This window comes from Pleurodeles waltl, chromosome 12 (assembly GCF_031143425.1).
Source record: "Pleurodeles waltl isolate 20211129_DDA chromosome 12, aPleWal1.hap1.20221129, whole genome shotgun sequence".
Lineage (NCBI taxonomy): Eukaryota > Metazoa > Chordata > Amphibia > Caudata > Salamandridae > Pleurodeles > Pleurodeles waltl.
The window spans coordinates 281,714,924-281,730,716 of record NC_090451.1 but is presented as its reverse complement, the minus strand read 5'-3'; the positions used below and the strand labels follow the sequence as shown (position 1 = coordinate 281,730,716).

The 15,793-nt window shown below is 41.6% G+C and overlaps 1 protein-coding gene across 2 annotated transcripts in view; it reads left to right on the top strand.

The window, feature by feature from the left end:
* LOC138267339 (inactive hydroxysteroid dehydrogenase-like protein 1) overlaps positions 1-15,793 on the top strand; it is a 380,706-nt gene that overhangs the window by 271,564 nt on the left and 93,349 nt on the right. For both annotated transcript variants that reach the window (XM_069216225.1, XM_069216226.1), the window contains exon 4: positions 15,355-15,582. In XM_069216225.1, coding sequence (XP_069072326.1) covers positions 15,355-15,582 — 228 coding nt within the window. The remainder of the gene's footprint in view (positions 1-15,354; positions 15,583-15,793) is intronic.

The window sequence follows — 15,793 nt, the reverse complement described above, 5'->3', positions numbered from 1 at the left end:
AAAAGGGATAGAGCCATCTGCTGCGTCCCTTAGTTCAAACAATGACTTCATACTGCCATCTTGTCTACGCAGCTCCTAGCTTCAAGAGTTAAATTAATAAATGCCCATCTGAAGAGTGATTGATGTTGATAACTTGCTGTGCTGCCACTGCAAAGCTTCCACTTTAAATTTTAAGAGGTGGCATTTGTTCCTAAAATATTGCCATCCCTTGCAAATCCCATGGGTTACCATAAGCCTCGTCTTTTTGGGGAAGTTAGGTGAGTCAAATCTGTGGAGGTACTCACAAGGACTGGAAGCAGTGATTATGTCGGCCAAGTAGGAGTGGTCTGTATTTGTGCATCTATCTGGTCCTAACAAAAACTGTATCTCCTTCTGTAGTGCAGAACAGTGATCTTTAGTGGGTTACTGCCCAGCTGTCTGGGTAATCCCGGCCCCTTGATATTGTTGTCCATAGATTTTCATTTTTGATTTGTGTTTTTGGATCATTAAAGAAGTAATTTAGCTTGGGTAGACATTGCTGATCCGATTTTCCTGGATGACATTTTTTTAAAATGTTTGATGTATTGCAGTGATGATGTAATATTTCAGGAACCATGAGACCTATGTACTTCATATGTTTTGGGGGTCACGTAGTTTTATAGTGACAGAAAATAAGTCTTTAAAGCAACCCTTCCAACATTTTCCACAACGGCAGTTATAATAGAGAAAGAAGAGACACACATACATAGAAATGAAACAAATAATAATGTTTTTTTAATCATTTTATTTATATTACAAACAATGTGTATGATCTGAATATAAAAAAACAATGTTCATCACTCCTGTTTTAGACACATTTTCATACTTATGTATTTGTTTCGTCAATCGCGTGTGGTACATTTGCAGAATGTTGAACATTTGAGAAAAGCATATCGACAACAACATCTTTTTTTAGCACTGGTTTTGCAAGTATATGTAGAGTAAGTTCTGTGGGTAGAGGCTTTAGAAATTTCATAGATTTTAGCACTCCATCAATATCTCCCCAACAAAATTCACACAGATCTTTCTCTACATATGCATGATCCAAAAAATGTACACATCTTCTGATCAAGTAGAATGGTCTTTTAATGTGTCCATGCACACAATATGACATCAATGGAAGGTCACTTAGCTGGACTGATCCCCTGAACTCACTGTACCGCAGACAGTCAGAACTTATTTTCCACACATGCACAATGTGTTGTTCTACGTCTTTAAAGTCACATTTTTCTCCTGTCTCCACAAATCCTTTTAAGAACTCGCAGGTTCAGCAGTTAAAGCTCCAAGGTTTGCGCCAATTTTGCTCATAGTGTCATCATCCGTAAGAATATGTGCCTTGATAAGAACACAGGGCAGCTATGGGTCAAGTTTCTTGTACAGAACATGAAGCGGGATTAAGGCCCTCATTACAACCCTAGCGAACGGTGCAATGTTGGTGGTAGGACCGCAAACAGGCTGGCGATAATTACCGCCCCATTATGACATTGGCAGTTTGGCAACGTACCACACTGTCCACCACGGTGGTAACGACCGCCAGGCTGGAGACAACGGTCTCCAGCCCGGCAGCCGTCACTAGTCCACCTGCGGGATCATGACCCCGCATACCGCTATGGATTTTGTAGATTTTGAACCGCCACGAAATCCATGGCGGTAGGCACTATCAGTGGCAGGGAATTTGTTCCCTGACACTGATAGGGGTCTCCCTTTCTCCCCTCCCCCTCCCAGGAGTCCACCCCCAACAACCACGACCCCCCTACCACCCTCCAAAGTAGGTAGGGCCCCCTCCCCCGCCCCCAGACCTCCATGGGCCCTCCAGACATACCCACCATCCCCACACTCACACACGCACACACCACTCACACACATACACGCGCACATACATGCACACATACATACACGTTACATACCCACTACACACATCATACCCCCGCAAACATACACGCACCCACATGCCCCCTCTAAACACTCACACTCACACCCCCAAGCATGCACACACCACACAACACCACCCCCTCCCCTGTCGGACGATCATCTTACCTGCCTCGGTGGTCATCCGGGAGGGAACGGGAACACCGCCACGCCGTATACTGGAACGTAATTCGGTGGGTGGTGTTCTGATGACGTGGCGGTGACGGAGGAGCAGCCTCCACTACACCGCCGACCGCCAGAATGGCGGCTCTCTGTCCAAAAAATAGCAGAGGGTTGCCACCAGTCTTAATATGGTTGGCGGAAGACCGCCAACTCTGGTGGTCTTTGGCCCGCGGAACCTCGGCGGTCTTTCAAAAAGACCGCTGAGGTCAAAATGAGGCCCTAAGTGTCTTCTCTCGCCTGTTCCATAACATATTCATAACTCTGGCAATCCTTGATCTATGAACAGTGTAACAAATCTAAGTAGCACAATACTAAGATCTGTGTCATTTGACAGTACAAAATTTTTTTGGAACTATTTCAAACAGCCCACTCAACATGTGGCACAACATGAAGGTTAACTTCCTTCAATTTGCTGTTAAGTGTTTGAACAATATGGCCCATAACTTTTGAATATATCTCTGCAGGCACCAACTTCTCATTGGCAATTCTTCCTCTTGCAATAATTGGAAATTCATTGTTCGCTGAACCATCAGCAATGTTTTGGTGAGTTAACATCTCCAAGTTAATTTTGTTCGATGTTGATAACCAGAATTTATCAAGTTGCACAGGTATATATATGTGTTGAATTTTTGATTCAGGCAAGGTCAATTTTTCCACTTGTAAACATTCGTCTGATTCTTTCACATTCTTTGACAGATAGTTCAAGATAACTGTCAAAGACAATGTGCATTTTTTGCAAGGTGCACCCTGACTTTGACATCTGTAGATCTGTATGAGTTTGTGCTTTACTGGTTTGGTTGCAGTGTCTCCATCAAATAATGTATTTGTTGGAAGAAGATCATGCAACAGAATGTCCTTGATAAATTCACCCCTTTCTTTTGTTGCATCCATCTCTCTATGTGGCTGGTTGGACAAAACTCTTACTATTTAAATTAAAGCACGGAAGTTTAGCTTTAGTGATTATGTCAAACAGCTTTTTCCCTTTCAATACAAATCTCTCCTGCTTCAGTTCTGGGTATAGATGCGATCCATGTTCCAGGACATCTAGTAGACATGCCTTTATATTGTTCTCCACATATTGTTTGGTCACAGAGTTGTGTGGTTGCACAGGCTGAGTCATTTCAAAGGGTGTTTCTTGCTGCTGCATGAAATGAAGAACGCTGTCAACATGTTTATTAAAACATTCCCCTCTCTTTCCCACAAGTTCTTGGTGAGGAACAGTTTCACGATGGTCCATTAATTTTGAATTTGTCATCTTTCTGAAAACATTACAAATAGAAAGGACTTCATGGTTTAACTAGCTGCCATATATATTTATATTACACCTGGCATCCTTGGCATGGTCTCCCCTACCTTTTTGCCTCTACTTCCCAGGTTGTTGCTGTGTGCTGGACTCTGTTTTTGCTGTTTTTGTTACTCTTGGCACTTTACCACTGTTGACCAGTGCTAAAGTGCAAGTGATCCCTAAGTGAAATTGTATGTGTAATTGGCTTTTCCATAATTGGTATATTTTTATTCACTAGTAAGTCCCTTTTAAAGTGCACTGGAGGTGCCTAGGGCCTGTAAATAAAATGCTACTAGTGGTCCTGCAGCACTGATTGTGCCAACCACATTAGCAGCCCTGTAACCATGTCTGGAGACCTGCCACTGCAGTTTCTGTGTGTGCAGTTCTAAGCTGCGAATTCGACCCGGCAAGTGTACCCACTTGCCAGGCCCAAACGTTCCCTTTTTATACATGTAAGGCACCCTAAGGTAGGCCCTAGGTAGCGCCATGGGCAGGGTGCAGTGTATGTTAAAGGTGGGACATGTACTCATGGATTTTACATGCCCTAACAGTGAAATACTGCCAAATTCGATTTTCACTGTTGCAAGGCCTAGCTCTCTCATAGGTTAACCTGGGGGCTGCCTTTAAATATTCTTATAGTGCAGTTCCCCTTTGACAACAGGTTGAAATGTGGAGTTTGGGGTCTCTGAATTCACAATTTAAAAATATATGTTTTAGTGAAGTTGGTTTTTAGATTGTCAGTTTGAAAACGCCACTTTAGAAAGAAGGCATTTTCTTGCTTTATCCATTCTGGGACTCTGCCTATTTGCGGATTCCCTGTCTGGGTCAGACTGACAGTTGGGCTGTTTGTGAATCTCCCTCTAGACAGTGACACAAAGGGAGTACGGTGTTGCCTGAAAATCCTGAAGAGCCATCTGGGCTAGAGTGGATAGAGGAGTGGTCACTTACACCTGAATGGGCTGTGTCTGCCCTCACACAATGCAGTCTCCAACCCCCTGGTGTGTGTCTGGGACCTGGCTTGGGCAAGGCAGGATCCTGTAAACAAAAGAGACTTCTCTTTGAAGTTGGACAGCTTCAAAGGCAGAAAGGGGTATACGTATTGGACCCAAAACTCCAGACTTTAGAAAACTTTTGAATTCAAGAGGAACCTCTGCCAAGGAGAAGAACTGAAGAGCTGAGGAGAAGTGCTGCCCCTACCTGTGACTGTGCTTTGTTGGGCTATCATGCAGTGTCTGCTTCTGCCTGTGAAAGTGGACAAAGACTGGACTTTGTGGTATATTCCTGCTTGAGAAGAATCTCCAAGGGCTTGGACTGAGCTTGCCTCCTGTTTTTGAAGCCTCAGGGATAGAAAGGCTTCACCAACCAGTCTCTGAGTCTGCATGCTGTGGACTCTAGCTTGTTAGAGGGTGCCATGCCAGTTCCTGGCCCCTGAGAGTGAATTTCTAGTATAATTCTGTGAAATGACGCTGTGCGACTTCATAAGGACGCCGCTTCATGGAACCCATGACACCACCTGCACCTGAAGCCGTGGACCTCGCAGAAGCATGACGACCCCACCGACATTGCAGGCCCCTCGTCACCGACATTGCTGACGTCCCAAGAACTCGCAAGATCGTAGTGTCTTAGCACCGACGTGCGTGACACCCGATTCCGTCGAAGTGCCTGTGACATGGCCGCGACCCCGTGAGGTCACTCCTTGCAACTAATGCCACCTCACCTCCACCGCTCCGCAGCAAGGATATTACGCCTCTTCATAACACCTCCGCTCCTCCGCCTCGCAGCACTGGAACCGATGCCGCCTCGGATCCAGTGACACCTCGCTCCCCGACTCCGTGCACCAGCCTGTTTTCAATACTCTTGCTAAGGTACTGTACCTGGGGGTCTGTGTGACTCCGTTAACGGCACCTTTAGCGTCGCATTGTGGGAAATGACTCTGTCATGACACCGTTTAACATCAAATTGCAACAATGGTGCTTTTAGGCACTATTTTTGTGTTTTTAATTGCTAAAATCATATTTGTAGTTGTGTATTGTGGATTTTTATCGTATTTGGTCTTGTTTACTTAGATAAATATTTACTATTACTATTTACTATTACTATAAACTGTGTGATGTCCATTTTGTAGTGTTTCACTGTATTTACTGTGTGTGTTGGTACAAATACTTTCCTCTTCCTGTGTTTGTCTCTCCTGTGGCAGTGCCATGCTAAGGATCGTCGGGCCGCAGGCAAGACATTGGTTGAGGGCCCCTGTTGGGAACAACTTTGAATTTTGAAAGTTATTTCCTGCTAATTCAAGCCTCCCTTTTGCGAATCTTGTCCTGTGTGCTCTTTTTGCCCACTCTTTTCCGCTGCCCGTGTTCAGTACAACTCCTTGTTTGCTTATCACCTGATCTAAGCTGCACAAGCTGGCTTGTAAGTGTTTTTTATGCTTGCCTAATTTACACTGTTTCTTTTTTTGATGTCGGCAGCTTGCAAACCTTAACTGCACTCTCCAGTATCTGCGTTTATTTAACAATTTACAACTTCTCTACTGCTTTCCCCTCACTTTTATCCAGTGCTTTAAATGGGCCGGTACTCACCGGTACTGAGTACCGGCACTTTTTTATTTTGAGAGGGAGAGTACCGGCACATCTCAAGAAAAACGAAATACTTTTAATTGGAGAGTACCGGCACTTCTCAGAAATAAGCAGGTACTCTGGTACAGAGTACCTGCACTTCTATTTTTCCATTTAAAGCACTGCTTTTATCCTCTTCCTTTTATCCCCTAATGCTCCCCAGTTGCTTCCCCAGGACGTCCTCCCGTCATTCTTTGGCTGTTTTTTAGGTCTTGCCTGAGACAGCGTGCACGCTCTGTCGCTTTTGAACGTCTAATGTTTCTAAAAAAAAAAACAAAGAAAAAAAAGAAAAGTCCGAAAAGGGGCTTTTTCACTTGCCCGTTACTTACCCATCTGTCCATTAGCGAGCACATGTCTGCCCATAGTCGCTTCACTTCGTCTCCTGTTTTTGTTTTCTTCCCTGGAGCTTGGACCAAGTACTGATTGATGTTCTTCTGGGCTGCCTGTGCTTGGATTATGGTACTTTTTTGTATGTATTGTTTGCTTGTGTCTTTTGTACATACTCCTATTGTAGTAACTCGTAAATAACGATTTCCGAATGACTTGTTCAGTAGTTCTTTATTCAACGCTTCCCGGACTCCGTCTCTCTTTTCCTCACACACTGCTTACATTCTTAACATTCTATTGTCAACTCCCGGGTGCACCACTTTCCTTACATTCTAGGGAACTACCGAAGATACCATTCTTAATTCTAATACATCATACACTATTACTTAAATATGTTATTTTATCTATGTACTTGAGATAACTATTTACATTTCCTTATGAGTCTATATTTTCCTATGTACCATTTTGTAGATTATAACATATCTCCCTTCCTTAATAATCAAACACATAGTCCTTGTACCTCGCTGGGTGTCTCTATCTCCTATACCACATAGTCCTTGTACCTCGCTGGGTGTCTCTTGTGTTCCCCTTAATAATCGAGCACGTAGTCCTTGTACCTCGCTGGGTGTCTCTTGTTCCTCATCTCTCTCTTTTGTCTTGTTGAATCCAAAGGTTCACTTCCTTCCTCCTTCTTTCTTGAGTTTTCCTGATTCCTTCTAGGTGTTTCAAAACCAGCTAACTTGTCCATACTCCATACTCTGCCATCCTCCAATTTGACTACATTTCTGTGTACCTCAATAATTCTCTTGGGGCATGAAAACTTACTACCATCTCTTTTGGTATTCTCTGGTAGTTTGACCCTTACCCACTGCCCCACTTCCCAGTGCCTATCCTTGGTACCATATTTGTTGTCATACCAACTTTTGTATTTACTTTGGTTTTGCTGAATGCGGACCCTTATCTTTTCATGTTGTACAATTTGGGGTTTTCCACCACCCAACCAGTTGGGGTTTAATTTGGTCCCTGGCAACCTACCTCTTAGTGATGTGAATGGAGATATACCTGTTACTAGATTGGGTGTGGTGTGATATGACCATAGCAATTGCTTCAAAGCCATCCCACCTGGCTCCTGAGACACCTTGGCCATTTGCAAACACTCCTTGATCATTCTATTGGTTCTCTCAACTAACCCATTTGCTTGTGGATGATACAAGGCAGTTCTAAAATGACTGACACCCACTTTCTTCAGGAACTCCTTCATGGCCTCCGAAGTGAATTGTACCCCATTGTCTGTTATCAGAGTACTAGGAATTCCTTCAATCATGAACGCCTCCGTTAGGAAAGCTATTACCTCTTTAGTGGTAATTTGGTTCACTGGTTTGGTCATTATCCAATGCGAATGGTAATCTACCAACACTATTAAGAATTTACCACCTACTCCCACTTGATCTAACGGACCTACAATATCCATTCCTAACTTGCTCCAAGGTCTACAGGGGGCTTTTATTGGTGACAGTGGTACTTTCCTTGTGATATTTATCTTATCACTGGTGGCACATTTCATACACTCTTTTACATTGATTTCTACCAGTTTGTCCATTGTTGGAAACCAGTAGGTGGCTCTTAATTTATTTTTGGTGAGGCTTCTCCCTAGGTGCCCTTCGTGTGCTAACATAACCAGCTTGTCCCACAGCACTCTGGGTGGTACAATTCTCTCTCCTCGCATCACCATGTTATCTTGGATATTTAGTTCTGATCTCACTTCCCAATATCCCTTCAAGTCTTCCTCTAGATCTTTAGATCTGTCCGGCCACCCTTTGACAATCTTCTCTTTCAATTTCGTTAACACTAGGTCATTCCTAATACTTTCATCCCATTCACCCTTCGTTAACCCAGCTAGGTCTACATACAATACTGGTTCCCAAATGTTAGTATCTTCCTCCACTTCTACTATTTTTGGTGACCTGGACAGAAAATCTGCAATTATGTTCCTTTTTCCTTGAACATATTCCACTGTAAAATTGAAATTTTCCAAAGCTTGTATCCATTTCGCTATGCGAGGGGAAGCTCGTTCTCCACCCTTTGTGGTGAATATTCCCGTAAGAGGTTTGTGGTCTGTTCTTATGACAAAAGGTAAACCCCATAAGAAAAACTTGAAGTGTTTTATAGCCCAATAACATGCTAATGTCTCTCTTTCTACAGTGGAATAATTCGCTTCCGCCACTGAAAGAGACCTTGAGGCAAAAGCTACTATATCCTCTTGACCATTTGCACTCTGAGATAGGGTAGCTCCTAACCCTTTTCCACTAGCATCTGTAGTCACTATGGTTTTTTTCCTGAAATCAAAAGTTTTCAAATTAGGTGATTTAACTATAGCTTCTTTTATTTCTTTAAACGCATCCTGACACTTTCCGTCCCAATCAAAAATGGCATTTTTTTTTAGTAATGATCTTAAAGGGGCTGTAACATCTGCAAAGTTGTGTACAAATTTAGCCATGTACTCAGCCAATCCTAAAAACGACTTGAGTTCTAACTTACTGGTAGGAGCTTGAGCTTCTGTTACGGCTACAACCAGATCATATTTTGGCTCAACTCCATCTTTTGTTATTTTGTGTCCCAGATACTCAACTGATTTCACTCCTATCTGGCATTTATCCTTTCGTATAGTCATTCCTGACTCCTCTAATGCTTTAAATACTTTTCTCAAGGTATAATCGTGTTCTTCCCTTGTAGCTCCATAAATCAGAATGTCATCTTGGAAACATAATGCTTGATCTATGCCCTGTAACACTCTTTGCATAATACGCTGGAAAACTGCAGCAGCAGAAGCCAATCCAAATGGCATTCTGCAATATCTGAAAGCGCCATGTGGAGTGATGAAAGATGTAAGTGACCTGGATGAGGGGTGAAGCTCTACTTGGTGATATGCTGATGACAGATCTATCACGCTGAAAGTTTTAGCTGGTCCTATGGTGCTCAGCATTTCACTTATCCTGGGCAGAGGAAACCTGTCTACCCATATACTGGCGTTAAGATCTCTCAAGTCCACACATACTCTTATTCCTCTGCCCCCCGGTTTTCTAGTAATAACTATGGGAGCCAACCATAACGAGCTTTCTATGGGCTCAATCACTCCTAATTTTTCTAGTTTCTCCAACTCCTTTTTCAAAGGTTCTCTCATTAAGTATGGAATGGACCTGACTTTATGAACTACCGGTATGGTACCCTCTTTCACCCTTATCAAATGTTGATAATCTTTTAACAATCCTAATTCGTCACTAAACAATGTGGGAAATGCATCGTGCACATTATCTTCTCCTTTGAATGTGGCCACTGTTAAAACTTGCTCTTCACTATTTGGATCTAACTTGATGCCCAATTCCTTTTGATGTTTCCATCCCAATAAATTTGATCCTCTGTTAGTAAAGTATACACTACCTATCGTCTGTCTATCTTTAAATGTTATTCGTAGTTCCAGCTTACCCTTCAAGGGTATGGGATCGTCATTGTAGCCACCCGGAGAGATATCAACTGGCTGAAGCTTGTACCCTCTTTCTTGGAAATACTTCTCGTAAATTCTATATTCAATGAATGTAAACGGAGAACAAGAGTCTGCATAAGCTCTTATCCTCACACCTTCCAGATCGATATCACATGTAGGATATGATTTGTCACCATGTTTTCCTTCAGCTGTATCTTTTACTTGTAATATATACTTGTTTTTAGCATCTTGCGAGTCTTCAATTTTGTGAATTGTATTTTTTTCACTATTTTCCCCTTTCCCATTTTTACACACTTGCGCGAAATGTCCCCTGATGCCGCATTTCCTACATACACCATTTCTAGCAGGGCACATAGGGTTGTTAGCCAGATGTCTATTATTCCCGCATCTGAAACATTTGCTTTTACCCAGGTCTATGTTAATGGGGATATTTTTTTTTACTGCTATTTCATGTATCCTACTCCCCTTTTCAGAATCATATTCTTTGTCTTCTATCTTTGTGTGCATCTTGACCTCCTTTACTTCTTCTATATATGGAGTTTGTTTAATTATCTTCATGCATTCGACCGTATGTTCTATGCCTTTGGCTACATCAATTGCCTCTTTCAATGCTGGGTTTTGAACTAGTAACTTCTCCTGAATTTTAAGGTTGTTAGTACATCTTACTAACTGATCTCTTATTAATGAGTCTTCTAAGTTACCAAACTCACATGTGTTGGCTAACCCTCTGAGGCATGCAATATAACTGGCAACTTTTTCATCTTTGCCTTGCGTTCTACTGAAAAACTTGTGTCGTTCTAACACCACGTTAACTTTATGTCCAAAATGTTTTTCCAATTTTCTTATAGTTTTTTCATATTCATCTAACACCTCGCCCCCATTGTCCTCTTCCACATCCATATCCGTGAGACTCTCATATACCTTCCGTCCTTGGATACCTAGGTTATGAAGTAAGATGTGTTGTCTTCTCAATGCTGTGAATCTTTCCCCACCAATGGCAATTACATACGAGTCAAACAATTTTATCCACTCTTTCCATGGAAGGTTTGGTTCATCCAACTCACTAAGAAAAGGAGGTGGCTGTGACATACTTGCTGCTGCCATTGTTCTTGTGTATTTCTAATAGCACTTGTACGTAACAGTTGTCTTTAATATTCAATTATGCTTCCTGTTAGTAATGGTTCTGATCTCGCCTACTTTTTTCCTATTCAGCTGTCTAGTTGTTCATTCACTCCATTGAAAGTGACTCCACCTTATAGTCATGTGATTATTATTTTTTTTTTTTTTCTTTACCAATGTTCCAAGATACTGCTTGATTCACCAGCAATGGCTTGTTACAGTATTTGGATTATTTCCTTTACACAGTACGTTGCTATGTGTATTCTTTTATTAATTCATCTTCTGTGTTAAATTGCTGATACTTCGACTTCTTTAACGATGCCTGTTTTTGTTAAAAGCGGTTCACCGTTTGACATACAAAACATTTAATTGACTTCAACTTGACGCTTTTCGTGCCGGTTCTCTTAACACTGCTAATATCTTTATCGGTTCTTACTTGCCCGGCGCACACTATAAATACGACTTCAATATGATTGCCGCACCGTTTCTAGTACCAGTTGTGCTCGTGATGATTTTATCGATCGTTCAGTTATGTTTGGCGCACGCACTTAAACGCGTTTCAACAACCGTTTGATTTCTTTTCCGCCGCTATTGTCATCGTAAAACAAAACATTTACACGCACCTGTTTCTAAATATAGAAAATGTCCAATGCTGCTTACGCTGATCAAGACAGCTTGTTTTGAAAACGTGAACTGTTCCCGAAATGTAGACGGAGTATTCACCATCAGGGGTAGGAAGCGTTCTCTGTCCCCTGCACAGTTTCTGTTTTTCTCCTCGTCGCCACTTTTTATGTAGTAACTCGTAAATAACGATTTCCGAATTACTTGTTCAGTAGTTCTTTATTCAACGCTTCCCGGACTCCGTCTCTCTTTTCCTCACACACTGCTTACATTCTTAACATTCTATTGTCAACTCCCGGGTGTACCACTTTCCTTACATTCTAGGGAACTACCGAAGATACCATTCTTAATTCTAATACATCATACACTATTACTTAAATATGTTATTTTATCTATGTACTTGAGATAACTATTTACATTTCCTTATGAGTCTATATTTTCCTATGTACCATTTTGTAGATTATAACACCTATGCTGCTCTATCTCGTTTTTTAATTGCTTTTCTGCCCCTGAGTTTTTGCTTTTGCCTCTTGTGCCGGCCGTTCCCCTCACTTGTTTGCTTTTTAGATTTTCCAGCATTTCTCTTCCCAGTAAGCCACTTGTCTTGGCCTGTACTGTCTGAGCTGTATAACAACTCAATAATATAATTTATTACATTTTAATAAATGTTCATGTTGCAGAATGCAGTAATGGTGCCTTTGTTTATGAGTGTATAAACACCAGGAGTTACCCATAGACCCAGAGGGGAAGACGAAATATTAATATCGCACAACAATGTCCCAAGGGGCATCATTTAAAATAAACAACTTCTGTTATTCATACAATGCTATAGATCAATGTATTGAATATATAAATTAATTACCAGAAAGACCTGGCCAGCAATATTCCAAAAAGGTGCTATTTAACAGGTGTCAAGATGCTACCCTCCCTGCTCTGCATGGCAACCAGATACCAACTTCTGCCTCCCCACACACATATAGAATCATAAACAAACAAATAAACCCTCATACATACCCACACCCAGTTCCTCTCTCTCTCACCCACACGACCATACGTGGGTTTTTGTTTATGAACTATGCATCTAATTTAGTTGTGGGTGTATGCGGAGACGCCCTGTTTGTGCATGTCATTGCATGCTCATTGAAGTGTGACAAAGGTCAACTTCGTGAGGGTTTTCTGAAAGTTGAGGTGGCAGAAGTGTTGCATTGCATACCAAATTAAAGACAGTGCTTAGAAGTCTCCTGCTTTGCATTCACGAGTCCTGCTCTTCATCAAACTGTTGTTTTTTCAACTCTAACGCGTTTTTCGTATCAACCAAATAGATTTACTGACTACGTTTTCCCTCGCAGGTTCAATTGTGAGAGTTCTGTACATTAGCAGCTCCTATTTCGGGCCTCAGCAGTTCATACTGAGTGTTGAGGATGCCCGGATTATTGTTAATAGTGGCTGTGAATAAGGGAAGTTTTTGTATTGCATAAACTCGCTGTACACCTCAATTTAAAAATGGTCATATACTGTATACATTACCATTCTCAAGTCATGGTGTACGAATAACTAAAGCAGTGGCATAACAAAACGTGAGTCCCACCCCCTGAAAAATATGCTGAAGGGGCCCCGATACTCACATTAGTGGAGGCTGAGGGCTCCCCTGCTTTGGGGAAGCTTGGGCGCCCCGCAAGGCAGGTGCTGCGGGGGCGTATGTTACGCCCTGGACTTAACGCAGGATTCCCATTTTTTTCTCTTGTGTACATGCTGGATACAAACGGAATGAATGCAGTATTAACTTTTAGATGGTGTAAGTACATTCTTGGCCATATAACATGTTTATATTATGCCTGCCCTTAAGAAACCTTTTCAAGTGGTATTGCGGTACCTCAGGGGAATCAAAACCAAAAAATTAGGATCCTGCAAGCTTTCTGTGAGTTTTTTTTCTTTTTACAAAACACCTGCATTTTTATTGAAGCCTTGGGCATAAATCCAAGACTTACATTTGATTTGCCCAGGTACAATTTGTACCTAAGGCATAAGGATCACAGCTGTGCATAAAATACATTGTGACTTTCTACCTAGCACAGTCAAACATACATCTTAAAGGGCTGATTGCTTCAGATAATTCCCATATGAAACCTTTTTATTGACATCATGATTGAAATTTGAACACTACATGTAGGTTTCTGCACAGTTGTGCTAATTTTCAGATGTTTGCTGCTTCACAGCAGGAATCTGTGCAGTTAAAAAAAAAAGTTTCATGATCTGCTAAACTACAGTTGTATTGTATTGTATTATTTATATGGACCCTACTACCCCCTGTGTGGGGCGCTGAAAGGCTTGTCTACATGGGTAGTACGCTACACTCTGTAGGATGTTTGGTTGGAAGTGTGTTGTCTTTCTATTGATCCTGTGTCGGAAGTATTTCAATGTTGCGTGTTAGGACCACCAAGGTGCGGTTATCGTGTTATGGGATGCAGCGCAAAGCAGTGTGATGGATGAAGAAGCGTGAGAGACAGGCATGCAGTTCATGGTTGTAGTAGTTGTAGTTCTTATGTTCATAGTCCACTACTGTACTGGCTTGTCCGTTCTGAGGTATTTTGTTTAAAGTTTGTAGTCCTGAGCACAATGTCAAAATATTTCAGGATAGGACAGAATATTAAATGATAACCTATGGTACATAAGCAAATTGTCTAACTCTGGCCACATATTACCACCACCAAAGGTTCGATATTATGCACTAGCTTTGTAAATATCACAATACAGTTTACATCCCTACCCATCATTCAAATCAGTCACTAAACTTTTACCATACTCATTCACCCCATCACTGTGGTACTCATTTAAACAAATTCAAATTTACGGAAATACTCAGTTACTAACTCATATTCTCTTACATACTGATTGATCTATACACTTACATACTCACTCACCTTGGCACTCGATAGTGCACTCACCAGAACACCTATGTGCTCTCTCACCTTCAGACACTTGCTGTGTTTGTTCTTGCGCAGTCACTTACATACTAACTCACCCACCATTTCAACTGTAGTAATATTGAAATTGAAGTTCCTAAATAAACAGAGCTTTTGATTGTAGCAACTGTGCTGTATTAGTGTGTCTCAAAAGAAAAAGCATTACAAGATGGCGACCATCTTGGATTGTTTATCTAAACCATTCGAAGAACTATTCCAAGCTGGCCCCCCTTGCGTGTACAATCAGAGCCACCACCTGGGAAAGTAAAAAAAGAAACATTGACAAAGAAACTAAGCTGAATCCCTGATGTGATGTGCGAACTATTGGCTTTGCCAATGCTTGTTACTTAACAAAAGCCCTATAACCTTGAGCTCAGACTGTGTTTTTTTAGCACAAGTATGTTGTAGAGCGCAAACCTAGCTCGAAAGCAGCGGGTTGCTGAACAATAGTCAAGAGCCCAGTGGTACACTTTAAGCTTGTTTACTTTACGGAATGAGAAGTATGGGTTCCTGTCCTGCTATAATTACATCAAGGTCCCTTCACTGGCATGCTAGCACTCTACACATTTTCAACCCAACCAATCAAAACAGAATGTAGTCATTTTCACCTTATACCTGAACTGAGACTACAAATGTGATGTATTGTAATACGCAGGGTGAAGCAATGGCTGTCAGGTCTCATCAGTCTCTTTGCACCTCAGTGAGATGTAAATACAGATAAAAAGACTACAGTATTTCGTTGCATTTGGGTCATTTGTACAACCGCATCTACATCCTTGCTGAATTGATGAGTTCCTTTTTGTCTTTCTACAGGCTTTCCTGGACCTTTTCACTCGATCGCTACATTACGAATATGGTTCCAGTGGAATCTTCTTTCAGTGTATAACACCTTACTTTATTGCAACGGATATGACGTCCTTCAGCAGTAGACTGCATAATTTACCCCTATTGGTCCCTTCTGATGATGTATTTTGCCGCCATGCCGTGCCAACACTTGGATTATCCACAAGGACTGCAGGGTATTGGATCCACCACTTGACGGTAACCTGGGGTTTTCTGTGTTACTTCAATTCTTATGGGCGTAATTGTAATACATTACCTTGCAGAAAAGCACACCTGAAAGCCCTAAATCCCAGAGGTACTGCAGATGTAATTGATATTTGAAAAATTCCCACCTCAAGTAATGCGCATGTAAAAGATGGTATAGTGCCATAGAGGGCAGAAAATATATGGCATTGGCTGATATCTATAA